Genomic DNA, 26,030 nt, shown 5'->3' with positions numbered 1-26,030 from the left:
CAGACGAAATGGTTGTTCTCGCCATTTTGTCATGTCATACGAGTTAAATACAAATATTGCCATTTCAAAACTGTGACTCTCTTGATGTTACGTTTTCTCTGCTACTTTTTGATTTGATGGATTTATTGTCAAGTCTGGAATTATTTTAGCAGTTTATTTCTTTTGACATTGTAGCTATTGTGTTCACTCACAACTTATGAGGTTTGCTCTACATGTGCTGTGCTAAATTGTACCAATTTGTTTACAGTGTTTGGCTTTTGATGAATCTAATTGACATTTTGAGTTCCATTTGAGGTTTGTTAAATGCATTTTATTTGTTCCATTTACTGTATGTTATCTCCATGTGTTAACTGGGTGAGCAAACTGGTCACTTGACCCTTTTCAGTCATGAAGTGAGCTCATAAGAGCAGTTTCAAATCTTTACACAGAAATACAAAGTGCCACATAGAGAAGGAAGTTGCACATAACAGTGCAGTTTAGGCATTATATGTAAGATGAGGAAAGGTATTTTGAATCATATGAATTGTGCAAATTAACAAAATAAACGCATTAGATTTATGCAGTCCATTATATGCAATGATATATGTAGTTTATACTTCTGTCAAATATTACAGCCAAGGCTTATTTGCATTTCGGCAGTCAACCATTGTCCCAGAAGCAAATGCTTAGCCTCACCCTGAAGTGTGAAGTGAGATTAACTTTAATTTATTTATTACTATTATTCTTTTAATATTGGCGGTGGTGGTGCTGCGGTAGCGCTGTCACCTCAGTCAGACGCTGTCTGGTTCGACTCTCAGCTAGAGCATCTTCTGCATGGAGACATGCATGAATGGGTGTACCTTCGTTGAAGGTTGTGCATCAGGGCTGGTAACTCGGCACGTAAAAATCAACCACCAATAATTAGTGGACCGGAGTTCTGCTGTCGCGACCCTAACCGGGAAAGGCCGAAAGACACAACAACTATTATTCTTTTAATAAATAAGCACTTTAATAAACTAGAACATAAAGGTATGATGCATTTTAAGCATCATCAACATTAAGGGAGGAAGGTAAGTTAAGTCTGTAGTACTTGGGTAGGACTCTGGTACAGTGCATAGGATAAGATGCAAAAGGAAGCATCCTGTTTATCTCCTGTTTATATACAAGGTGATAGTAGCTGGGGTCAACCTCAACACGGGAGCAAGAGGGCAGACTGTACTGAACGGTTAGTGTTCAGTAATGGATAATGCATGGGGATCACGCATATTCTGATGGCACTAAAATATTAGATTGTTTTTCAGTACTATCACTGATGTTTCTGCTTGAGAAGTCACAGAAAACAGGTTTAGAAGACTGTATTAGAATAAACATGGTTTGCACTCTTCAAATAGCAGCTAGTGGGAGGTTGTCTGTTACTGCCTGGACTGTTCTGGCCTGCTCACAGTAAAGGCTCCTAGTTGTGTTTAACTTTGATGGAATTAATCTGGGAAGTATAGTGCAAAATCCTTTACTAGTGCTTGCAAGTTGTGAAGTAGCAAATCCTGTTCCTTGGTGTAAGAGAAAGGCGAACTGATGTGATTGAGTTCTTTAATTTGGTGACAGATGCAGTCAGTTAGGTAGATAGTGGACATTTTCTTTGTGAACTTTAGCAAGGACCCTGATTCTTTGCTGCATTGGAGGGTGATGTAGAATGCAAAGTGATGTCAAAAGTTGGGTACAGAGGAGAGAAATTGGTTATATACTGGTTGATGGCTGTAGAAAAAGCTAGCCTATGAAGATGAAATAGACAATCACCATTTACTACGACTAGGGAAGCTGACCAAATGTTCTCATCTCAACAGATTTTGTCTTTCTTTAATCATGTTTGCCTTAGGCTGTTGAACGTTTGATTCAGCCACAGATTTGTGAAAACTGCATTGAATTACTGGAGAGGCAGGTGGTGCAGCAGGTGAATGCCAGCGCTGAAGGGGCTGGTGAGGAGATCGTGCATGCCTTCATCCTTGTGCATACCAAGCTGCTAGCCTTCTACTCCAGGTATGTTATTCGTTAATGTAACATTGTTGTTTTATGTGCAGCATACACAAACCTGATGTTCTTTGTGGTCGTTTGTTAACTTTAATGTCAGTTAACTTTTTCATAGTTTGGTGCTAGGCTATCAGCCCTAGGGCCTATACAAGCCTAGCCATAACAATTCCCTGGCTGTTTCTTCCCACACCATTCACTTCCCTGAACCCCTGTCTAGCAGGGCGACTGACGTGATCCCGGGGTGAATTTCCTTTCTCCCATCCAGTCAAGGTTCCTTTTGAAGAGGGCCAAAGAGTTAATCTGCTTGACATGTATGGGCAATCTATTCCAGAGTCTGGGTCGTCTCTGGGTCAGGAACCTATCCCTCCAGCATGTTTTGTTTATTGTGATGACAAGGTATAGATCCCTGGAGCTTGTGGCTCTGAGGGATTGGGATTTCAAGTGTAGCATGTCCAACAGCTCTGGGTTTGACATGCCCTTGTACGTTAAGCAGACATTGCCTCTGAGTAAACGATATGCGACAGAGTATAGCTGGAGTTTTTTAAGGCGGTCAGCGTAGGGCATCTGCTTTAGGCCTGTGATTCTTTTAGAGAGGTATTTTTGTGGCCTTTCCAGTTGTTGCAGATGTCTTGAGAGGTACATACCAAACAGGGTGTTGTATTCTATAATGGGTCTAATGAGGGATGAGTACAGTGGGACAGTGACCTCCTTTTTTCTGGATGAAAAGCCCTTAGTGATGTGTGCCACATAGAAGGATTTCCTGACTGTTGTGGTGATGTGGTTATCGAAGGTGAGACCGCTGCCCACCTGTGTCCCTAAGTCTCTTATCACACTTTCAGTGTTTAGTGTACTGCCACCTATGTGGTAATTCACGGGTACATGTTTTTTCCCAAAGGGGAAAACTATACATTTCTTGGCACTGAGCTTGAGCCCATGGCTCTGGCACCAAGCATCTGTTTCTGTAAGGGCCTTTTGTAGAGTATCCACATCATTTGGGGATTCAATAATGGCTCCCAGTTTGCAGTCATCTTCGAACTTTGTTAGCCAGAGTCCCTTAGTGTTGGCCTGTACTTCAGAGAAGTAGATGCCAAACAAGAGCGGTCCCAGGACTGAACCCTGAGGTACTCCACTTGTCACTTGTTTGGAGCTGGATTTGGAGTCGGCTACTTTTACAGTGTGCGTTCTATCAGTAAGCCAGTTAGCAACCCATTGGGTGACGTAGGGATTAATGCCCAGCTTAGTAAGTTTATCTATGATTCCAGAGTGGGGGGATGGTGTCAAAGGCCTTGGCAAGGTCTAGATAGGCTGTGTGAACCATCTTACCCTTGTCCATGGCTCTGGAGACTGATTCGAAGAAGTCAGTCAGGTTCAGTAGACAAGATCGGCCCTTCAGGAACCCAAACTGGGTGGGGTCCAGTACCCAAACTGGGTGGGGTCTAGTGTTTGAAGGTTGCCAATGTCTTTGTTTATTTTATAAGTTCCATGATAATACGCTCCATGGCCTTGCAGATAAGGCTCGTCAGACTGATGGGACGGTAGTTTCCGGGATCCAAGGTGGATTCCCCCCCTTGTGGAGTGGGATAACTGTAGCTCTGCGCCACTCAGTAGGCACGAAACAGGAGGTGAGGCTATGATTAAACATGACACTTAGGTGAGGTGCCAGTTCATATTGTAGTTCTACACAGCCCGGGATGTCATCTGGTCCCATGGATGCTGTATTCTTAGCTTTGGAGAGTGTGTATTTTACCTGTGTGGCCATTATTACCGGAATTTGTCAATCTTCCGGTATTGAGATGGGCCATTTAGGGGGTGAGAGGGGGGTGAAGTTGGCACTGAATCTTCTAGGATATTGGCAATATCTTTGGGATCAGTATATTTAATGCCATTCTGTTTTAGCTCAGAGCAGATCTGAGCATTGACATTTCGATTCTTGACAGTTATAGAATGCTTTGTGGTTGTCTTTGAAATCTTTGGCAATTTTATTTTCGTAACTAGCTTTGGAGGATTTTATGAGGGATCTCAGTTTCTTACTGAGGCTGGTAAGGGAGTTTTTTGCATCCTGGGATTTTCTTCTTTTCTGCAACAGTTTCTACCTTTTCTTGTAAAGTTTGTTTATGGCAGGGGACCACCAGATTGGCTTCCTTTTTATTTGGATGAGAGCATCTTGGTTCTGTTTGGAATGGCACGATTCATGCATGAGTGGATGTGCTCGTACAGTGTCTTAGTGTAGGATTCAGTAGTTGAACTTTCAGTTCCCGACTGCATGGGTGTCATGAAGTTTGTCACTTCTGACTGGAGTAGCATGAAGTTGGCTTTGGAGAAGTTTTTTTATGGGGGTTTCCTTACTGGGGGGTGGGGGTGGGATGTGGATGTTAAGGGTGATTAGTTTATGGTCTGACCTGACTAATGAGGGGGTGACCATAGGTGTGGAGCATCGATTCCCCATGTTGGTAATGACCTGGTCTAGGATATTGGAGCCCCTGGTGGGACTATGGATTAGTTGATCCAGGGCGTTGGAATTTATGAATTCCAAGAACCGTTGGGCAAAGGTGTTGGTACACGAGTAGTTTTCCCAGTTAATGGCAGGGTAGTTAAAATCACCCAGTATTAGGGTGTTTGGCTCTATCTTAATATTTTCCAGTATGCTTGGAAAGGTGTAGTGAGAATCTTGGGGTATGGTGGGGGATCTGCACCTGGAGAATTTCACACGCATTGTGTTGGGCAACTAGCCTGGTGGTGTGAATATCCTTAGTGAATATTGACACTCCTCCACCTTTAGTGTTTCGGTCCTGGTTTGGTGGCTGAAAAGTGTGGCAAGAGTTGTAGCCTGGTATTGCAGGCGTGCTCTCTGGAGCCTTGAACCAGGTCTTGGTTAGTTACTGCACAGATATCGATATTCTCCATTTTTAGGAGTGCCTCGAGAGAGTGCATTTTGAGGTTTAGACTTCTAGCATTGAGTAGCATTACCTCCAGATTTTGCATGCTTGTACCAGATGTTCATCGTGCATACAGCTGCAGTCATAACAGATGGGTTTTCCTGCCGTCAGGCGGGTCCTCGGTCGGCCGAATTCCAAAGTCTAGGTCCGGCTTCGGATGTCGTCGCTTCTTCCCTGATGTCAGTGCAACAGGGGTATAAAAGAACCAGCCGACGCCATTTTCTTCAGTCTTTCTTGCCGCGTGTTGCCCGAAGCAGAAGCAGTTCGCAAGTGCCGGTTGGCCAGCTCCTGAGATTACGAATATTTTTCAACCGAAGACTTCTTGAAAGCTAAGTACCCCGTTGGGGAAACTTTTCTTGCCTCAGACCAATGTCAGACAAAGTTAATAATTGCATTTCATGTGGGAAGCAAATACCTCATAAGGATTTCCATTCCCTCTGTATTCCTTGCTTAGGCCCAGACCACGACGTCTCGGCCCATCGTTTTTGTGCTACATTCAACGGACGCACTATTAAGCGTCAGGCGGAGTTCGCCCAACACTATTTTGGCAAAAAGTTTAATTACATTATGTCGTCGGATACTCCGACTCCAGTTTTGGGTAAAAGACGCAAAGATAAGGACCGACATACGAGGTCCGCGACTTCTACCGACGCCACGCTAAAGCAGACTACAGGTGCTCCGGTTCTCACCGAGGCGCCTACGCGGCCCCTGACTTCCGATGACACTTCATTAGTGGTGTCTTCTGTGCCCGAGGTCGCAGGCTGTTCGGCCCACACCCTGACTACAGATACCAAAGCCACTCTTAGCAGGGAAACTCAGAGTTTAGATAGGCCTGCCTCCTCTCTAGGTGTCTTCAGGCCCTCTTCTTCTTTTTCCATTTTTCGCTAAATCTAAAGCAGCCATGCATTCTAAAAGACAAGCTCCACAGGGCCCCACTCAAGGCCCCATGCCTAAAAAGCAGATGCTCAAAATGGCTGAGGATTTCATTACTCTTATCAGGGGTTCTCAACGCCCCTCGGACAAAAGGCCCAGAGTGGAGGATGAATACCCTTCCTCGGACCAGGCCTCCATTACTTCAGAACATTCTGAGGACCAGGAACATTCATACTCCCCTTTTGAAGATTCTGATGCAGAGGAGTCCATTCCCTCTGTCTCCCCCCCCCCTGAGGATTACTCTTTTGGGGAAACCTTACATACCTTGAGGGAACACTTCCACTGGGAAGGTCAAGAATACTCAGACTCCAAGAAAGGCTCAGGGATTTTCTCTTGCTCCCTCAGCACAGGCCTCTGGCTATACCTCCTTCCTTGGACATACTAGATGATGTGTATTTAGAGGCCAGCCTTAACCCAGATTCTTTACCTCCAGCTCCAGTCAAGCCTGACAGGTATTACCGGGTTCCTGATTCACACCAATTCCTATACAAAAGTCATGCGGCTGACCCAGAAACTATTTCACAGGGTCCCAAGGGAATTAAGGCCTCCACTGCCAAAAATCCATTACCTTCAGAGAGAGATTCCAGCGCTTTAGAAAGGTGGGGGAAAAAGGTATACACCTCGGCCACCTTAACCATGAGGGCATTAAACTGTCAGTTCCATATGTTAAAGTATCAACAGTTTTTGTTATCTCAGTTAAAAAGCAAAATGTCACAACCTGAGCAACCAGACTTGAAGTAGTTGCAGGATTTGTTGCATAGGGCAGAGCAAGTGGGTAAACATACATTGCAATGTGGTTTTGATGCTTTAGAGGCTTCATGTAGAGCTGCTGTTACAGGATCAGTCATACGTAGACATGCTTGGCTCAAAGAGGAAACCTTACCAGATCATGTCAAAGCAAAATTACTAGATGCACCTCTTCAAAAAGATGTATTGTTTGGTGTTAAAGCTGAGGAGGTATTAAAGAAAATGGAGGAAAAGGCAAAATCAATGCAAACAGTGAAAGATTTTCTACAGGTACAACCACCACGTTTCAGTAGAAATTGGCCTTCAAAAAATTGGTCCTTTCCAGCCACGGACAGACCCAAAGAGGTAGATACAGGCGCCCGAGGGGTAGAGGGCAATCTCAAGGATCATTTAGAGGCAGACAATGGCAAGCTCCTACACCAAGAGGTGGTCAGGATAGTTCACAGCCATTCAGAAAGCAGAATCAATGACTTTCCCCTTTGCATGCCAAGCAAGGTTCAAATGGCAGCACCTTTAGGCGGAAAACTGGCATTATTTTCGAAAAATTGGCATATCACAAAAGACAAATGGATCCTGGACATCATAGACAGAGGCTACAGATTCCACTTTCACACCCTTCCAAAAATGAGAGGCATGCCAAACCTGCCACACAATCAAAGGGCAGAGGCACAAAAACAAATTTCAGATCTCATGGACATGAAAGCTATTCAAGAGGTACCTGCACAAGAACAAGGTCTAGGTTTTTATTCCAGACTATTCCTGGTACCATGGAAGGGCAAAGATTGGAGACCTATTTTGGACCTATCCATCCTAAACACATATTTACTCGTACCAAAGTTCAAGATGCTCACATTACAGCAGCAGCTTCCCATGCTGGGCAAGGAGTCTTGGCTGGTAACATTGGACCTCAAGGAGGCATACCTGCATGTCCCAATCAGAAAAGATTGCAGAAGATACCTCAGATTTCTTGCAGGTTCAACCCATTATCAATTCTCTGCATTGCCCTTTGGCTTATCTACTGTGCCCAGAGTGTTCACGAAATGCCTGGCATCAGTAATTGCCTTCTGCAGACTTCAAGGGATACAAATATACCCATATTTGGACGACTGCCTGATCCAAGCGGACAGCAAGCACATACTTCTGAAACACCTGGCGTTTGTAATGATGTTGTTGAATTCTCTGGGATACACAGTCAACAAAAAGAAATCAAGACTAATACCCTGTCAAACAATAATTTTCCTGGGTGCCAGCTTGAATACAAACACCCAGATGGCCTACCTCACGCCAGAGAAACAAGGGCAACTAACTCAATACTTCAGAAAACTGGCAACTCTCACCAGGCTGACTGCAAGGAAAATCCTGCAGGCTCTGGGATTCATGGCATCTTGCATTCTGCTAATCCCATGTGCAAAGCTGCATATGAGGAAACTTCAATGGTACCTAAAAAACTTATGGTCTCAACACAGCCAGAGTTTGGAAACAATTATACCACTGATTCCATGTCTTCAAAAGGAATTTCTATGGTGGGCTCAAGCATGCCAAAGAAACATAGGTCTCCCATTCTGCAAGCCTCAAGCAAATCAAGTCATCACAACAGACGCCTCGGACTACGCCTGGGGAGTGCACATGACAAATCGGTGCATTCAGGGCAAATGGTCCCAAAAAGAAAAGCACCTACACATCAATCAAAAGGAAATGCTAGCAGTAATAAATGCTATTATGGCTTTCAAAGACCTGCTGCATCCAGGCCAGCTATTGATAAGGACAGACAACACCACAGTGATGTGTTACATAAACAAACAAGGAGGAACCCATTCATATCCCCTATGCAGGCTAGCCATGTCTCTATGGAACATGGCTCTGGAATTACAAATCCAACTTCAAGCACAGTTCCTGCCAGGCAAGGAAAACACGCTGGCAGACAACCTGAGCAGAAATATGACAGATCCACACAAATGGAGGTTGCATCCTCAAGTCTTTGCAAAGATAATTCAAGCATGGGGAAGGCCAGACATAGATCTCTTTGCCACCCACAGAAATTACCAATTGACAAAATTCTGCTCAAGGACCTTTCATCCACAGGCCTGGAAAGTGGACGCACTCTCTTTAAGTTGGACAACAGTGACAGTTTATGCCTTTCCACCTCTTCCTCTGCTGCCCAAAGTTCTATTAAAAGCCAGAGCAGACAGACCAAGGATGATTCTCATTGCTCCAGACTGGCCAAGACAACACTGGTACCCACTCCTGAGGAGCCTGACGCATTCCCCACCATGGATCCTGCCTCTAATGCCTCTTCTACTGACTCAGCACAACTTCAAAACTCTTCACAGTCAGCTGAAAACACTCAATCTAGCCGCATGAAGGATTCCTTAAATTCACAACAGACCCTACTCCAAGGAGGTGCAGGATGTCATTTTGGAGGCCAGAAGGCCTTCTACGAGAAAAGCCTACTCTGCAAAATGGAAACGGTTTTGTGCCTGGAATCAGAAAAAGGGTCAGAATCCTGGAATACTGAATTTACCTCAAATATTACAGTACCTAGCTGAGATGCTAAACAGTGGACTTTCATTCTCCTCCATCAAAATCCATGCCTCAGCCATTTCTGCAGAATACAACAATGATCCTCCTTTATTCTCTCACCCCCTCTTAAGACAGTTCCTCAGAGGGGCTAAGAATATAAAACTCCCAAGGAAGCAACCAGTACCTGCTTGGGACCTCATTTCATTCTAGAAAAACTGACCCTGTCTCCTTTTGAGCCAGCTGCATCAACAGAACTGCAATATTTGTCATGGAAAACAGCCTTCCTTCTGGCTATCACCTCAGCACACAGGGTTTCGGAACTACAAGCCCTCATGGCTGTGCAGCCTTTCATCATTTTCCATCAGGACAGAGTTTCCTTATGGACCAATCCTTCCTTTATGCCAAAGGTAGTATCCAGGGTGGCCTTGAATCAGGCTATCCACTTTACCTACCTTTTTCCCTAATCCACAAAACAAGGGGAAGAGATTACTACATTCCTTGGACATTCACAGACAGCTCCATTATTACTTGGACAGAACAAAGCCTTTCAGAAAATCAGAGCAACTCTTTGTGTCCTATGCTACAGGTGCTCAAGGGAAGCCTATTTCCAAACAGACCATCTCAAAATGGATAGCCCACTGTATATGCTTTTGTTACTCTTTTCATGGTAAACCTGTACCTACAGGCATCAGATCTCACTCCACAAGGGCCACAGCTACCTCTGCAGCTTTCCTCAGGGGGGGGTTCCTACCAAAGATATTTTGTAAGCAGCCAGTTGGAGTTCTGTACATACTTTCTCCAAGCACTATCACCTACCATTATATTCCAAATCTAGAGTGGGCTTTGCCACTGCAGTCTTGCAGGGCATCCTGACTCCTCCTAGTTCCTCTTAGTGCCTACCACCCCTTTTTAGCTTTGGGATTCTACCCATCTGTTATGACTGCAGCTGTATGCACGATGAACATAGTACAGTTTTGTACCTACCATAAATGTAGATGTTCCAGTGCTAATACAGCTGCAGTCCAGGTTTCCCTCCCTCCTTCCCCTCTTGGGACAGGTCTAATGGCCAAAACCCCCTCATACAACTTCATTGGGGTATTCTTTTATGGTGTATGTGCTTGCAACTACTGTTTTTTGATTATATTGCATTGCATTATTACATAAATTTATGTTTTGCCTTCCTTCTGGGGGCACCTGACATCTGGGGCAAGAAAAACTGAAGAAAATAGCGTTGGCTGGTTCTCTTATACCCCTGTCGCACTGACGTCAGGGAAGAAGTGACGACATCCGACGCCGGACCTAGACTTTGGAATTCGGCCGACCGATGACCCGCCTGACGGCAGGAAAACCCATCTGTTATGACTGCAGCTGTATTAGCACTCGAATATCTGCATTTATGGTAGGTACAAAACTGTACTTTACGGTGGTGGTTTTGTCCTTTGAACTTTGCCTAAAAAAGGCACTATAGGGGTGGCAAGAGCCTTAGCCAGTAACCTGAATCCCAGGGGTGACTGGTGCAGACCATCTGTGGCAAAGCATCGTAGTCTGTCGATCATGTCATCCCAGGCAGACGGATACTGGATCCCCTTTGAATGACACCAGAAGCTTAGCCAATTGTTGAAGTCAATCATTTTGTTCTTGTATTGTATCATTCTGGGCGAAGGCAGAATGCTACTCAGGGCTAGGGTCATACCTGCCTGGGCCACATGATCCGAGAGCTCTTCCATGTCTCTTTTCATGTAGTCCAGGGAGGTACGTCTCAAGTCATTTACTCCAACATGGACAATGACATAGTCATATTTGTACTTGTTGTGGAGTGACTTGAGTGCATGTGTTATGTGGCGGATCCTGGCACCCAACAGGCAGCTGACTGTAATTTTCTCCTTGTTCAACCTGGTGAGTGGGACATCAGTGTGCCGGACTATAGAGTCACCTATGACTAAAGTGTTAGGTACATTGTCTTGCCTTAGGGGCTGTTGCTGGGTGGCACACTGGTGTTGTAAGCTATGTGACACTTCGGTTGTGATTGTTTGCATTTCAGCTTCAGAGGTCCTTGTTGCTTGGGCAGGTTACAGTTAAGGGCCTCTGCATATGTGGATTTAGTGTTGCTATATATGGGTGTTTGTGTGGGTTTAGAAGGGCTATGTGTTGCTTGAGGTGTAGTGTGGGCGTTAACCTTCTCCTCTTGCCTGTCTAGCACAATCTTGGGTGGAGAGAGCTTTGCTTCCATTTTGGTTATGTAAGTGCATCTCTCACAGGTTGTAGTGTTGGGTGGTAGGAGGAGAGGGTTGTATGCGTACATGAGGCAATTGCTGCATTGCCCCAGTATGCCGAGATTCACCAGGTGGACAGGAGAAATCACCGGAATCTGACCCTTGGACATGCCTGGTTTGGTGCCTTTTTTTTTTTTTTTTGTGTAAAGTACAGGAGTTTTTTTTCCTTACCTTAGCAAGGTACTTTGCAATTATAGGCTGTTTAGTGCCTACGATTAATTTCTCCTTATTAACAAGGAGAGTTGAGTGCTTGAATCAGTTTAAGGCTTCCTAGTGCTTTCCGTCAGGTATTAGAGCAAGTGCTAGTCACAGGGATGCTTAAAAGTAAGATGAAAAAAATGCACACTGCAGTGTACACAAGAGAAGTTAGATGTGTACGTAGGTAACTTAAGTTTTACCTGTTTAAAAAGTTAAGGTTTAGTGGAGAGTTAGTATTTTTAAAACAGCAAGATGGATTGAAAGGGGTGGTCACTTTTGTATTCTGGTACTATGGAACACAATAGGATGGCCAATAAATTTAAATAGTTGAAGGGGAGGGATTTCAAAAATGATGATTTTGTGATTACTCACACAAGCCAGTGAAAGCAGAGAGGAAATGAGATATATGGTCAGATTAACATAAGAGGCAGGCAACTAGAAAGACAGTGGTATTTCTGCCTGACTCAGAAGAGATAGAGCTGTGGTCTCTTTTGAAGTTTTAATATGCAGTTAAAGCAGAATGCAAGTAAAACACAAGGTAAAGAAAACAAACCACAGTATTCAAAATGTAAAAAGGCAATAAAGTAATACAAAATACAACAAATAAAAGCAAACTAAGCTTTCCTTCACAGCAAAGTGTGGCAGAGTCTGGATGAGCCTTTCTGGTAAAGCTCTGAAATGTTTTATTTTCCCCTTTAAATAGAAGGTTTAGTTCCTAGCTCCACCCCCTCAGTTCACAAATGATTAACCTTAAGTGACCTCTTCTATCTTATGAATGAGTCCTGAATTATCCTCATTGTTGCTATGTCGAGCAGGACTCTTCATAGTAGTTTCCATTGGTGTTTGATGCTCTTCAGCCTGCCAGTAGTGTCATCTTTACCAGAAGCAAAGATGTAAAGTTACATAAATGCAGCTCTCTTATTTCTTTCCAGTCATTTGCTGGATTTACTTGCTCTGACAGCTCAGCGCATTGATTTTTAATGGCTGAATGTATGTCTTCTGCTGCTGCTAATTCTTAACTTTGTTTTTTTTTTCTAATGTTTTAAAAGACTGTGATCTGAAGTAGTTACTTCATTTGATCTGCAACCTGTGGGATTCGGATCCGACCTCGGATCCGAGCCGGCAGCTTTCCAAGCTTCAAGATCCGAGCTCCTAGCTCCTCCCCCTACCCATAATGCCTTGCTACCAACCACATTACCTCAGATCGTTTTTTGCCGCGGCTAAAGACGGTTGCTTCTCTGTGAAGAGCTCCTAGCATTTGGTGAGATTGTTCCTTTTTTCTATAGAAAACCTTGAATATTTCTAGTTAAACTCCTTGTTAAAAAAAAAAAAAAAACTCTCTTAGTTTTAAATTGTCTCTCCCCCTCCCCCCTTAGTGTTTGGGTGTGTGTGTGTGAGAGGATAATGCCTGAATCCAAAGCTATTTTTTCGAAGTGTACTGAGTGCGGCCACAAGCTTTCCTCTGCTGATGGCCACACTCAGTGTGTTTTGTGTCTGGGGGCAGTACATTTGTCGGAGGCCTGCCAAATCTCTGCGGCCTTCAACCCTCGGGCACTCAGGGACAGGAAGAACAAGCTGATCCTGGCGGGAAAGCTCCCTCAGGAGTCAGCTTCTTCTTCCTCTCCCAGCCGGGCCCAAGCTACTTCTGTAGCTTCGGCACCGGCCACTCCGGTAGCTGTACCAGGGACTCAACCTCCCTTATCCGGTACTAGCTCTGTGGAGTCTGGGTCTTCTTCTCATAAGGAGAAGAAAAAGCATAGAGAGAGGGAAAGTCATTCTACTAAAAGACGGGCCGAGTCTCATCCCTCGGCTCCGCCTGAGAAGTTGCTTAAGTCCCCTGAGAGGGTCTCCGGATCCTTGTCCTCTCGGCTCCGTTCTCCTTCTTTTTCTCCGGAGCCGGAGGAGGAGGATAGATCTCCCTCGAGGTTTTCGAGGCGGCCTTCCCGGCCTGCCTCGACTACCTCTTCGCATTCCACCAGAAGCATCTCCGAGGCAGACATGGATCGGATGATGCGAAGATTTATGCAGACCTAGATGCAGATGGGGATGCTCTTGCCTCCCCCCCCTTGGGAGGGACAGCGGCCCCCATCTTTGCCCCGATCGCTCCTTCTCCGACCCGATTTCGGGTCTCGGTGTTGTCGGATCCAGGCCCTTTCGGATCCGGGGATACGTCGGCGCCGACAGGGTTGGTATCTTCGATGCCGACTATGCCTTCGAGCTTGTCGGATCCAAGCTCTCGGGGCTGAGGGTTGAGCATCGGATCCGAGGGGGTGGTTGTGTCTTCGGTGCCGATTGGTCGGAGCACACCACTACCTCGGGTCCGATTGCTTCGGCTCCGACCCCGATCATCTCCTCGGAGCCGAGGAGGTTGCCTTCTCAGGCTGGTGATGGCGAATCTCCTTCGGCTTTTGAGTTGGTTGAGAGGGTACTGTCGAGATCATCCAGGTCCCCGATCGGGCCTTCGGATCCACCCGTACCCCCACTGTATCAGGGTCTGTCTTCCATCATCCGTCCATCTGGACAGCCTGCCCAAAGCCTCCAGTTAGTTCCCAGGGAGGAACAACACCCGGTGGACGAGCCTTCTTCGGACAGTCCCGCCGAAGAGGTACCTCGAAAGCACCAGTGCAAAAGGAGGCACCTGGACTCCCCCGAGTCCATTACCACAGATACGGATTTGGAGGATACGGAGGGTTCCCCAAGGTCAGCCCCCGAAGATGTCTCATTTGGAGACATCATGGAAATGTTGCGTATAAGAGGGGGGTGGTCTGCCCAAAAACCCTCCCTGGACGAATCCGTATTTCTGGAGGCCTTTGAGGCAGGCCCATCTACCTCCTGGGTGTCCCCCCCAGCCGACCTCTTGGTGGACTTAATTACCACCAGGGCTTGGAAGGAGCCCGACACCGTGGAGCCTATCCCTAGACGCCCGGATAAGGTCCTCAGCCCTCCTTCTGATAGACCTTCTTGGTCCAAAGGTGCACCGGTTGATGCTATGTTGGTGGCGGCTGCCACTAAGAGAGAACTTGCCCAAGAAAGTTCCTCGGTCCATCCGCCGGACAAGGAGTCCCGAGCGTTGGACCGGATTGGGAAGCGGATGTTTGCGTCAGCAACCTTTGCCATAAGGTCGCTGAATTACATGGCACACACTATCCGGCTGCAACGTGACCTAATCAAGGAGTACGCGGCAGCCCCTCCGGAGTCCATGTCGGTCTCGGACAAAAAGGTTTTTGAGACTCGAATGGCCACTCTAAAGTCCATCTCAAATACATCTATGCGGCTTCTTTCTCATGCCACGGAAGGAGCCGCTAGAGCCAGCGGAGCGGGAGTAGTCTTAAGACGGCACTCCTGGCTCTGCCTCTGTGACTTCACGGATCCCTTCAAGGCGTCCTTCGCGAACGCCCCGTACGATGGTTCGGCCTTATTTGGCTCAGCAGTTCGCGACACGCTTGTCCAAAGCGAGAAGGATGGGAAGATGCTGTCGGCCGTCGGAGTCCGCTTCTCTAACCCCCAAAGATCCTTTTCTAGGAATCAGAGGGGGCAAAAGAAGCTGTGGTTTCGAAAATCTCAGCAATCCTGTCCTGCTGCGGACAACTCGTCCTCTAGAGGCAGAGGAGGCCCGCGCAACTTTGGGTCGAGAGAACCTTTCTCGGAGGGACCCGGGCAACAGCCCTGAGGGCTTGCCCGACTGTCCCTCTCTGGAGGCAGTCGGGGGGCGATTGTCGGAGCACCGATCAAAGTGGGAGTCCATTACAGACGATCGATGGGTGCTCCGGATAATATCCAGAGGTTACACTATACCGTTCTTGCACCCCCCCCCCCAAGCCCAAACATCTCCCCGATGTTCCACCCCATCAAAGGGAGTCCGCAACTTTAGAAATTTCGGAGTTGCTAAGAAAAAGAGCCATCCAGCCCGTCCCCCCAGATCAGTCCAGATCGGGTTATTACTCCGGGTTCTTTTTGGTGCCAAAGAAAATGGGGGACCTCAGACCCATCCTAGACCTTTCATCCCTGAACCTGTTCATACCCAAGGAAAAGTTCCGGATGGTCACCCTCCAATCTGTTCTCCCCCTTCTGCAGGAGAACGACTGGATGTGCTCGTTGGATCTCAAGGACGCGTACTACCATATACTAATGGACAGACGGTCCAGGAGATTCCTCCGCTTCCGGCTAGGAGCCAGTCATTATCAGTTCAGGGTTCTTCCATTTGGCCTAACCTCAGCCCCCAGAGTGTTTACCAAAGTCATGGCAGTGGTAGCAGCCCACCTGAGACTCCAGGGCATCCAGGTGTTCCCTTACCTGGACGATTGGCTCCTCACCGCCCCCAACAAGCATCTTCTGGTTACAGTGAGAGATTATGCCCTATCTTTGTTTGCTCAATTGGGCATCTCAGTCAATTTAAAGAAGTCCTGCCTGTGCCCCACTCAAGCCCTAGATTTCATAGGGGCCAGGTTGGATACTCAGATCTCCAGAGTGGTTCTCACACCGACCAGAATAAACAGTTTGTACCGCCAAGTCTTGGATATTCTTCAGAGCCCAACCCCCCCCCCCAGCAGAATTAGTCCTGAGGGCGTTAGGATCTATGTCGGCGGCGATCGGCCTTTCTCTCCATGCCCGTCTGCGAATGCGTGTATTGCAGTGGACTCTCCAGGTCCAATGGTCTCTGTTGACCCATCCTTTGGACATGCCGATTCCCCTGAGCAGGGCATGCAGGGACTCCCTACTTTGGTGGCTGCAAGCAGAAGAACTCAAAGAAGGGAGACCCTTTGTGATTCCCCCAGTCGAAGCCATGTTGACCACGGACGCTTCCTGCCTCTGGTGGGGCGGGCATTACGCAGGCAAGTCAGTCCAAGGAACGTGGACTCCTCTAGAGACTGCATTGCATATCAATGTCCTAGAGATGAGGGCAGTGCTATTGGCGTTGCAAGCTCTCCATCACCTTCTACCTCTGGGGACTGTTGCAATCCAGACAGACAACATGTCCGTTGTCTGGTACATAAACAAACAGGGAGGAACCAGGTCTTACCCCCTGTGTCGAGAAGCCATGAGAGTGTGGGAATGGGCTATTTCCACCAACCGCTTTCTGATAGCAATGCACATTCCGGGGCGGACCAACATATTAGCAGACAGTCTAAGTCGGGTATTTCTCAGCCCTTACGAGTGGTCTCTGAATCCCTCTGTCGCGGAAGAGATATTCCACAAATGGGGTCAACCTCGCTGCGACCTTTTTGCCTCTCCCCTAAACTCAAAATGCAGCGATTACTTCGCGATAGTTCCCCCCAAAGGGGAATCCCCCAGGGACGCCTTGGTTCATGCTTGGCCGCCCGGTCTTCTTTATGCATATCCTCCTCTTCCTCTGATGATGAAATTCATCCAGAAAGCCTGTCGGTTGGGGAGCAGAGTAATTCTCATTGCCCCATTTTGGCCTCGACAGGTCTGGTTCCCCTTTCTGCAGTCTCACAGTGTGGCTCCCCCATGGATTCTGGATCCCAGACCAGACCTAATCTCGCATCCGACGAGATGCCACACTCCAAACCTGGTCAGCCTCCGGCTCACAGCCTGGCTGATCCAGTTCCGTTAATGGCAAGGACACCCGGTATCTCTTCCCCAGTTAAAGCTATTCTGGTGGCAGCTCATAAGCCATCCACCAGAAAACTCTACAACAGTAAATGGAAACGTTTTTCCATCTGGGCAAAGGATAAGGAATTAGATCCCTTTACGGTTCCTATTCCCACCATTCTGGACTTTCTATCCCTCCTTTTTAAGCAGGGAGCTAGTGCATCCACCATTAAAGTCCAACTTGCAGCCGTCTCTCATTATCATGTGGGAGATGGCATAAGTTCTTTGGCGTCAGCTAAAATATGCAAAGCCTTCCTAAAAGGCGTGTTTCTCTTGAAGCCTCCCATTAAACCGGTTATGCCTCCATGGGATCTTACCTTGGTCTTACAAGCTTTAACAGGACCACCTTTCGAACCTGCGGCCTCAGTCCCCTTAAAATTCTTATCTTGGAAGACAGCCTTCTTGGTAGCGATTACCTCTGCCAAGCGGGTATCAGAGTTACAAGCCTTGTGCATTAAGTATCCATACCTTATTTTTCACAAAGATAGGGTTGCCCTCAGGACTAATCCTTCTTTTCTACCTAAGGTAGCCACAGAATCTAACATTAATCAATCTATTAACCTCCCTGTTTTCTTTCCTAGCTTCCAAAACAAAGGTGAATACACATTGCACAAATTGGATATACACAGGCAACTGCGTTTTTACTTGCATAGGACTAAAGATTTCCGCAAGTCAGACCAGTTGTTTGTTTCTTATGCTAAATCAGCCATGGGCAAACCAATTTCTAAGGTGACAGTAGCAAATTGGATTTCTCAATGTATCAGACAGGCATACATTTCAATTGGGAGACCAGCTCCGGTTGTCATTCGGGCACATTCTACCAGATCTGTGGCTACCTCAACAGCGTTTTGGTCTAGAGTTCCAGTAGACGATATTTTCTCAGCAGCTACCTGGTCCTCTTCCCATACGTTCATTTCTCATTACAAGCTGGACATGATCTCCAGAAGTAGGGCTTCCTTTGGCTCCGTGGTGCTTAGGAATATCCTTCCGTAGGGACCACCCAGGGCCTTTAGGTAAGCTGGGGACTCTGTCCCACAGGTTGCAGATCAAATGAAGTAACTACTTCAGATATAGAAGTTATGTACTCACCATAACATTCCATCTGAGTAGATACTTAATTTGTCTGCAACCGACCCCCCCCCACCATCCCCCGAACCTCGGTAAAATATTGTCCTGTGGAGAATTCTCTCCATCTTTAGCTTATAGGGCAAAATAACCGATCTGAGGTAATGTGGTTGGTAGCAAGGGATTATGGGTAGGGGTGAGGAGCTAGGAGCTCGGATCTTGAAGCTTGGAAAGCTGCCGGCTCAGATCCGAGGTCGGATCCGAATCCCACAGGTTGCAGACAAATGAAGTATCTACTCAGATGGAACGTTATGGTGAGTACATAACTTCTATTTTTCTTCTCTCATACCACAGAAATTATACTGCTAACTGTGGCAAGGTTCAGTCTTTGCAGTTAGGGCTTCATCCTTGACACATTAGGCTATGCTTTGCTCTCATTTTACTTGAGGTGTTTGCATTTCTGCATATTGTTTGTCTTTTCTTTCTGGGCCAAGAGGTATAAGCTGTCCTGCTGAAAGGACCGAGACATTTTTCCTAGTTTTTATCTCCAAGCCTGCTGATCACCAAGTTCCTTCCCATCATGTACAGCCCATTTGCTCCCCTTTCCTGGAAATTTCACACATGATCAGGATAAGAACTGTCCGGAGGTAGTCATTGTTAAGCAGCCATGAATGCGTTTTGTGCCTTTACCTGTTGCTTAACCATCTGCTTGATTTTTACAGAGGAGAGCATGTGTCACTGTGGCTGGGTGAGTCGGGCCTATCCCTAAGACTACAGTCCATAGGAAGCCATGTCTTTCTAGCCATGAATATGACTAGGGCTCCTGTCCAATTGTCCAGGTGAGTCTGGTTTATCCTTCAGACTGTGAATCAAAGGTGATGTTATCCTTCTAACCATGCCTGACTGGAAGACCCTTCAAATAGCAATCCGCTTCATCCATGGCACAGGCAGTGTAGACATTTCTGTATTCCTGCCTCCTCTCACTGGTGGAGAACATATACACCGCATCACTGCAAGGCTCACTGCATCTTCCTCCTAACATATAAACACTGCCTGGGAGCTATAGTTACCAGGATGAGAAGCTATGCCTATGTCCCATTCACCACACCCCCAGTCAGTAGTGTCTTATACAAGCCCCTGCTTGCAGCAGAGCACTAGGCCATCTGGGAGCCACCACACCCTGCCCGCAGCTTCTTCCTGTCCCCTCTCCCATCTTTTTTCCAGGACCCAAACTGTGAATTGACAACTTTATACCTCTATGCCACAAGGCTGGGTGGGGAGACACTTTCTCTAGCAGAACATAAACGTAGAGCAGAAGATGATTTATTCTATTCTGATCACAGAGTCCCATGGAACTAGATACAGAGCCTAAGCTTTTTGTGTAGTTCATTTCCAGTAAAAGAAAAAAACATCTCTTAACTTATTGTAACATGCACTGGATGACTTGCTTCGATTTCTCAAACTTTTGGTATTCGCTATATCCTGTCTAAAGCTGCTTGCAGAATCCTGTGTGGCCTATAACCTGTTAGCCATCAGGGAGCATTGTTAATCTTATGAATCTTTTACTGCTATGCTATCATTGTAGCACTTGAACATTAAAGCTACTTAACTCCTAAGTTCATAGGCATTTACTAGGCTAACGACCACAAGGACCTTTTAAGCCTAGCCATGTATCCCAAATCTCTGACAAGTTCTGGTACCCTTAAGTGTAAGCAGGGTCTTGGGCAATGAACCATTTACAAGCAGGGGCCTGGAAAATGAACCATTTACAGGTTGTGTCTATTAGACATTGGTGCCAAGCCAGGAATGAATTTTCTGTTCCCCAGCCATTGTCCAGGTTACACTTGAATTGAGTTAGAGAGGAACTTTGCATCACATGGATGGAGATAGATACCTGTCTCTCCAGCAGGTCCTATTTATATCACAGGCACGGTTTAAGTCTTTAGATAATTATGGTGCTGTTTGTTTTGTGGATATGCAGGAGGCCCATCAGAGTGGGGTCTGACAATGCCCTGTTTGCCAGGCATAGATGTGCCCTCAACAGCCTGTAGGAGACAGTACAGATGGAGCCTTGAGGCAGTCTGTATAAGACATTTTACTTGTGTTGTATTATTTTAATGAGGAACCTCTGTGGACCTTCCAGTTGTTGGATATGCCTGGTTAGGTACATAACAGAGTGGGCATTGTACTCAATGAAAGGTCTTATGAATGCAGAATACAGTGGAATAATGACTTCATTGGACCTAGATGCCATACCTTTGTTTATACGTTGCACAGCATAAAATGATTTCCTCACAACTCTAGACGTGATGGTCAAAGGCCAGATTACTACCTATGTGTGTGTGTCCAAGTCCCTGACTACAGGGTCAGCTCTAAGGGGTATGGTGTCAGTATGATAGTTACCAGGGGTGGATGACTTCCTGAAGGATACTATTATGCATTTCTTGTCATTTAGTTTTTGTCCATGGCTATGACTCCAGTTGTTGGTCTGTGTCAGCCTTTCCTGGAGAATATTTGTGTCTGTGTGGGATTCAGTGACAGCTCCTAATTTGCAGTCATCTGCAGATTTATTCAGCCAGAGCGCATTGACACTGGTCTTAACTTCATAGAAGTAAATGCCAAAAAGGAGTGGCCCAAGGACCGATTCTTGAGGGACTTCACTTGTGACTGGTCTCTTTGTAGAGGAGGATTCCCCAGTTCTGACTTCCTGGGTCCTGTCTGAGCCAGTTGGCTATCCACCGGGTGACATACAGGTTTGCACCTAACCTCTTTTGAGTTTGTCAACAATGCCCAAGTGGGGTGTTGTGTCAAATGCCTTGCCCAGGTCAGGGTAGGCAGTGTGAACCATTTTTCCCTCATCCATTGCTATGGTGACCTTCTCCACCAGGTTGGCTAGGCATGACCTGCTCTTGATGAAACCAAACTGGGTTGGGCCCAGTGTCTGGAGGTTTAATATATCATTATTGATCATTTCCATGACAATTCTTTCCACGGCTTGACATACAAGACTAGTGAGACTTATGTGTCTGTAGTTTCTAGTGTCTGTAGATGGTCCACCTTTGTGCAGGGGGATGACTATTGATGTTCTCCATTCATGAGGGATGAAGCCTGTTTGGAGGCTACACTATTAAGGCCTCTTTATTTAAAGTGTCTTGTGTATTTATATCCCACAAGCCATCAAACCTGAAAATTTCCCATTCCATTCCATTTCCTCACATTATATGTAAACCATTGTTGCATCCTACCGTAGGTACCTTTTTGTCAACCCAGTAGCTTTCCTAAAAGAGTTGGCATCTTTCTTTTAAAATGTATGAAAAATGCTTTAAAAAGGTCATGTAGGATCTTAAAATAATGTTTGGAGCTTTTCTCATTCAGTGAAGTACCAGTTTACAGTTGCAATCACAAGGGAGACTTTGCTGCTGTTCAAGGAGTTATTTTCTTCTTTAGGGGATTACTGCTCACCCCAGAATGCTTAAGGGTTGCATGCAAAAGACTAACATTGGTTATTGGTTACTGTGACTAAAGAAGAAAGAGCAGGACTAGCAATTAATGAATTATTCAAAAGCTCCAATGTGTAACTTTCACGTTTTGGCCTGTTAGCTGTTCTTTTCAAAAGTTGAGTCTGTCCTGAATCCTGCAATTTGTAGCTGTCTGTCAGAATTGGCATTTCTAATTATATTGCTGTTTTCAAGATGCTCCTTCAGTAAAGTGGAATTGTTTTGTTCGACCTAGTTCTATCCTGTCTGGAGTATTTTGTTACATTCCTGTAGAAAGTCAATTCCATGTACGTGATACCTGTATGCATAGATCCATTTACTCCTTTAGTAACTGGTCTTTTTTTTTTTTCTGGAGATTGTGGAAATTGTTCAAGCATCCTAAATGTAGTGTCTGGCAGTGATTTGTCTCCTTCCAAGACCTCAAATTTTGCAAAACATTGTATATACAGCTCTGTTTGTCAACCTCTGTTACTGTATACACCACAAAGTAACTTATCACTCATGCCTTATTGTTGCAATTGTGATTTATTAATGTTTCTGCTTATTTCCCTGTGAACCAAGTCATGATTGAAAAGTGTAATTCTGAACAGCCAACCAAAACATTGCCCAACTTACAAATAAAGTAAAGCACTTAAGCTAGTCCACAGTATAATTACCAGTCCTTAAGATTTCCTTTTTGTTCTGCTACTGTCAATTCTCTCTTTCCATGCGAGGCATGCTGCACAACACTTGTCTCCATGCAAAGGGGGAGAATGCTCGTTATGCAGGATTTCCACTGTTTCTAATTGGACTCAATGACTTAACATCCAACATCTGTCAGCATTTTATCTGAATCTACCTCATTGCAGGACCCACACATTCAGTGATTCTTGTTCATACAGCTTTTCTTAGCCTTAACCATTTAATCAAATACTCCCTTTAAACCTCTCCTCATCCATGGCTAGTTTTTCTTGCCTGTCAAATCCTAACTCCAGCCTACACATCTTCCACTTTCTGTTGCATTTACAGTCTTTCTACTAAATGCCTACGTATCATTATTTTCCTAGGCATTGGCTACCTCTAGCTTTCCTCTCCTTTTCCTTTAACTGTACCGTTCTCTCATCTTCATCATTTCTCAGGTTATATTGTTGCACGTATGTGTCACTGCTGTTTTCTCTCAATTTGCTGTCAGCTTTTGTGCTTATATAATGCTCTATATGTAACACTTTTTTTGAAACTCTTGTATGCCTGTCAGTACTGAGAACATTAGCAAATGAATGTTTTTCAGTTCACGGGTATTCTGATTATCAGGTAAGATTCTTAATAAAATTAGCTTTGATAGCACTAATAACCTGTATTTGCACGTGAACTCAAGAATATTTAAGGAGAGACGGGGGGGGGGGGGTCAAGAATCAATGAAAATGTCCTCCTCTGTGACAAAAGGTTTGCAAAGACATCCTGTCTGCTTCCCCATGAGAAGTACTTGAAGAAAGCTAGTGGCTCATTATGTAGATACAAGAAGGACAGTCTGTTATTCAGACATATTTAACATTGTCTTAATGCTGATTAACCTGACTGGTACAATGATAAAGTAACGGGATTGAGAATATCATCGAGGATTCATAGTCAGTGGAAAGTGCATCATCACAGGTCTTGGTAGGTGTACTGCTGTAGGAAACACAACAATTTATTTAAAAAAATTATATATGTATACACACACACACACACACACACATACACATATATATATATATATATATATATATATATATATATATATATATAAAGCAGAAACATGCAGGTCCACGGCTAGTGGAGTTTGGCTTTATTGGCCTGAATGTAACCATAAAGACAAGTTAAGTCATGGACATTTAGAAGCCATGCAGCTAAAACACTTGGTGTCATTAAGGGATCATTTGCATATATCCCATGGACCTCAATTACATGAGGTTTAAGGCATCACACAGTGAAAACTGTAGCTTGGTTGATTTTTTTTTTATTGCAGTTTTAGTGAGTGGTTTGTTTGTGTGACCTTTTTACCCTTTGGCTCTTGTATGTATATATCTAAATCTGTATGTACGTATAAATACACACACACACACACACACACACACACACACACACACACACTTGAAGTACTACATATTTTTGGTAATGTGCTAATGTTGTTAATACAAAATAAATGAATGCACAGCTCAGTCATATTTGATTCTAAATGTTATTTTTATTTTCACTTTCTCAGCCGAAATGCAAGCTTGCTGAAACCATCTGACTTGCTCACACTGATTCTTATAGCTCAAGACTTGTACCCTTATGACTGCACTGCAGAGGAGGTCACAGCTCAGGTAATTGATGCTTCCAAAAAACAGAAAATGGATCAATCTTGTCAAACAGTAGAGGGAGCTTTTCACAGCTCGGCATATGGATGGGGAATTTCCCAAGTCTATGAAAACAATTCCGTGTATGCAAGCTGATGTGAATATTTGTAGGCATTTGTGAATGGGGTAATGTTAATGATTATAATTAATAATACCTATATTTTATGTAAATAAGCAATGAGTCAGACTTTTTGGTTGGTGCATTTCCATGCTTTTGCTGAATTTTTAGTAGGTTATAATGATGAAACTAGAGAGCGCTAGACAGTAAGGTGTGCTCAGTGCACCAGGTACTTCAGTGGTGTGCAAGTGATTATTGGCTCCAACTTTCCTTCAAGAGTCAGCATGCTGTGAGCATTGGTAACATGCAAGGCATGCACAATGGGATCAACAAGCCATCGGTCCATCAGAAAGGAAGATTATCCCACTTAAGTCAGCCACATGTCTTGAAGGACAGAACCAAGCAGATAGAACACAGAGTTAGAGCACTAGTTGCAGGTGTATACCAGAGAGGCCATAGTTATGAAGAGAGTCCTGAATGCCAACTCTGACTGAACTCTATGCTAAGGCCACCTTGGAGGAACTCAACAAATCACTAAAAGCACTGTTTTCTCAAAAAGACCCTTGGAAACATGATATTCTCTCAGCAATCCTTTAATGTAACAATGGTACCCTAATCTCAGAGTTGCATGTGATACTTGGCTAATGCTGGAGAGAAGGTAGTGTAACACAAGATATGAGGGATGTTAATAAAGCTACTATGTAAAAGGATAATGGTGACAAAAGTGATTGTAACAGTTATCAGGATCCCCCTTCTTTTTACCATGGGGAAGCTGTTTGCACAGGTTGTCCTGAAGAAGCTCCACTTTCTTGCAGAGAGTTTACTCAAAGTCTCAGTGTGGGTTTAGAGTTAAACGGTCTACTATAGACATGGTTTTCTCTGTTAGGCAACTACAAGAAAAGTGTAGGGTCCAGAACAAACCTGTATATTGCCTTTGATTGACCGGAACATTAGACTTCGCCAGTAAAAAAGGTCTGTTTGAGATTATTCTGGCAAAGATTGCCTGTCCTCCTATACTGCTTAGCATTGTCAGGGCCTTCCATGAAGAGAGGAAGGGGACCATTATGTACGTCAGATCCACATCTGAACCTTTGAGATTCTGAATAGTGTAAAGCAGGGGTGTGTACTTGGCTCCAACATTGTTTGGTATCTTCTTTTAAGTTTTGTTGAAATTTGCTTTCAGAACTACTACAGAGGGTATCTTTCTCTGAACCAGAATGGATGGCAACCTCTTCAAACTGTTAAGGCTTAGATTGAAGACCAAGGTGCTTAGGAAGCGGCTAAGGAAGTTCCTGTTCATTAATGATGCAACTGTTGCGGCTAATACTCCGCAAGAAGTCACTCATGACTTGCTTTGCAGATGTATATATGGAATATGGCCTCAGTCAGTTTCAAGAAAACCCAGGTGATGGGCCAAAGTCTGGACATAGAGCCATTAATCAGAGTGAGCAACTATGAGCTGCAGGGTGTCCATGAGTTTGTGTACCTAGGCTCTACAATCTCTGACTTGCTTGATAGCAAGATCAACAAGTGCATTGGAAAAGCTGCTGGAATGTTTTCCAGGATGACAAAGAGAGTCTGGGCTAATAAGTTCACTGTGTACAGCAAGCTGCAGGTTTACTCAGCCTGTGTTTTGAGCACATTACTTAATGTCCATGAAACATGGACTCTGCTCTCAAAACAGGAACAGCGGTTCAATGCATTCCATGTGCGTTGCCTAAAGCACATGGTTGGTATCATGTCAGGACAAGATCACCAAGAGCACAGTGCTTTAAAGAACTGTTCACCCTCCTGAAATGGATACATGCATTGGTTGGGTCTTGTCTCAC

The 26,030-nt window shown here is 45.1% G+C and overlaps 1 protein-coding gene across 1 annotated transcript in view; it reads left to right on the top strand.

The window, feature by feature from the left end:
- Positions 1-26,030, top strand: part of HPS1 (HPS1 biogenesis of lysosomal organelles complex 3 subunit 1) — a 946,304-nt gene that overhangs the window by 419,739 nt on the left and 500,535 nt on the right. The window contains exons 6-7 of the mRNA XM_044056829.1: positions 1,853-2,013; positions 24,008-24,110. Of these exons, the coding sequence (XP_043912764.1) occupies positions 1,853-2,013; positions 24,008-24,110 (264 nt within the window). The remainder of the gene's footprint in view (positions 1-1,852; positions 2,014-24,007; positions 24,111-26,030) is intronic.

The sequence above is a fragment of the Protopterus annectens genome, chromosome 14.part0 (assembly GCF_019279795.1).
Source record: "Protopterus annectens isolate FY-2018-M chromosome 14.part0, PAN1.0, whole genome shotgun sequence".
Classification (NCBI taxonomy): domain Eukaryota; kingdom Metazoa; phylum Chordata; order Ceratodontiformes; family Protopteridae; genus Protopterus; species Protopterus annectens.
Note: the sequence above shows the minus strand (reverse complement) of the source record. Positions and strands in the feature narration are given on the sequence as shown.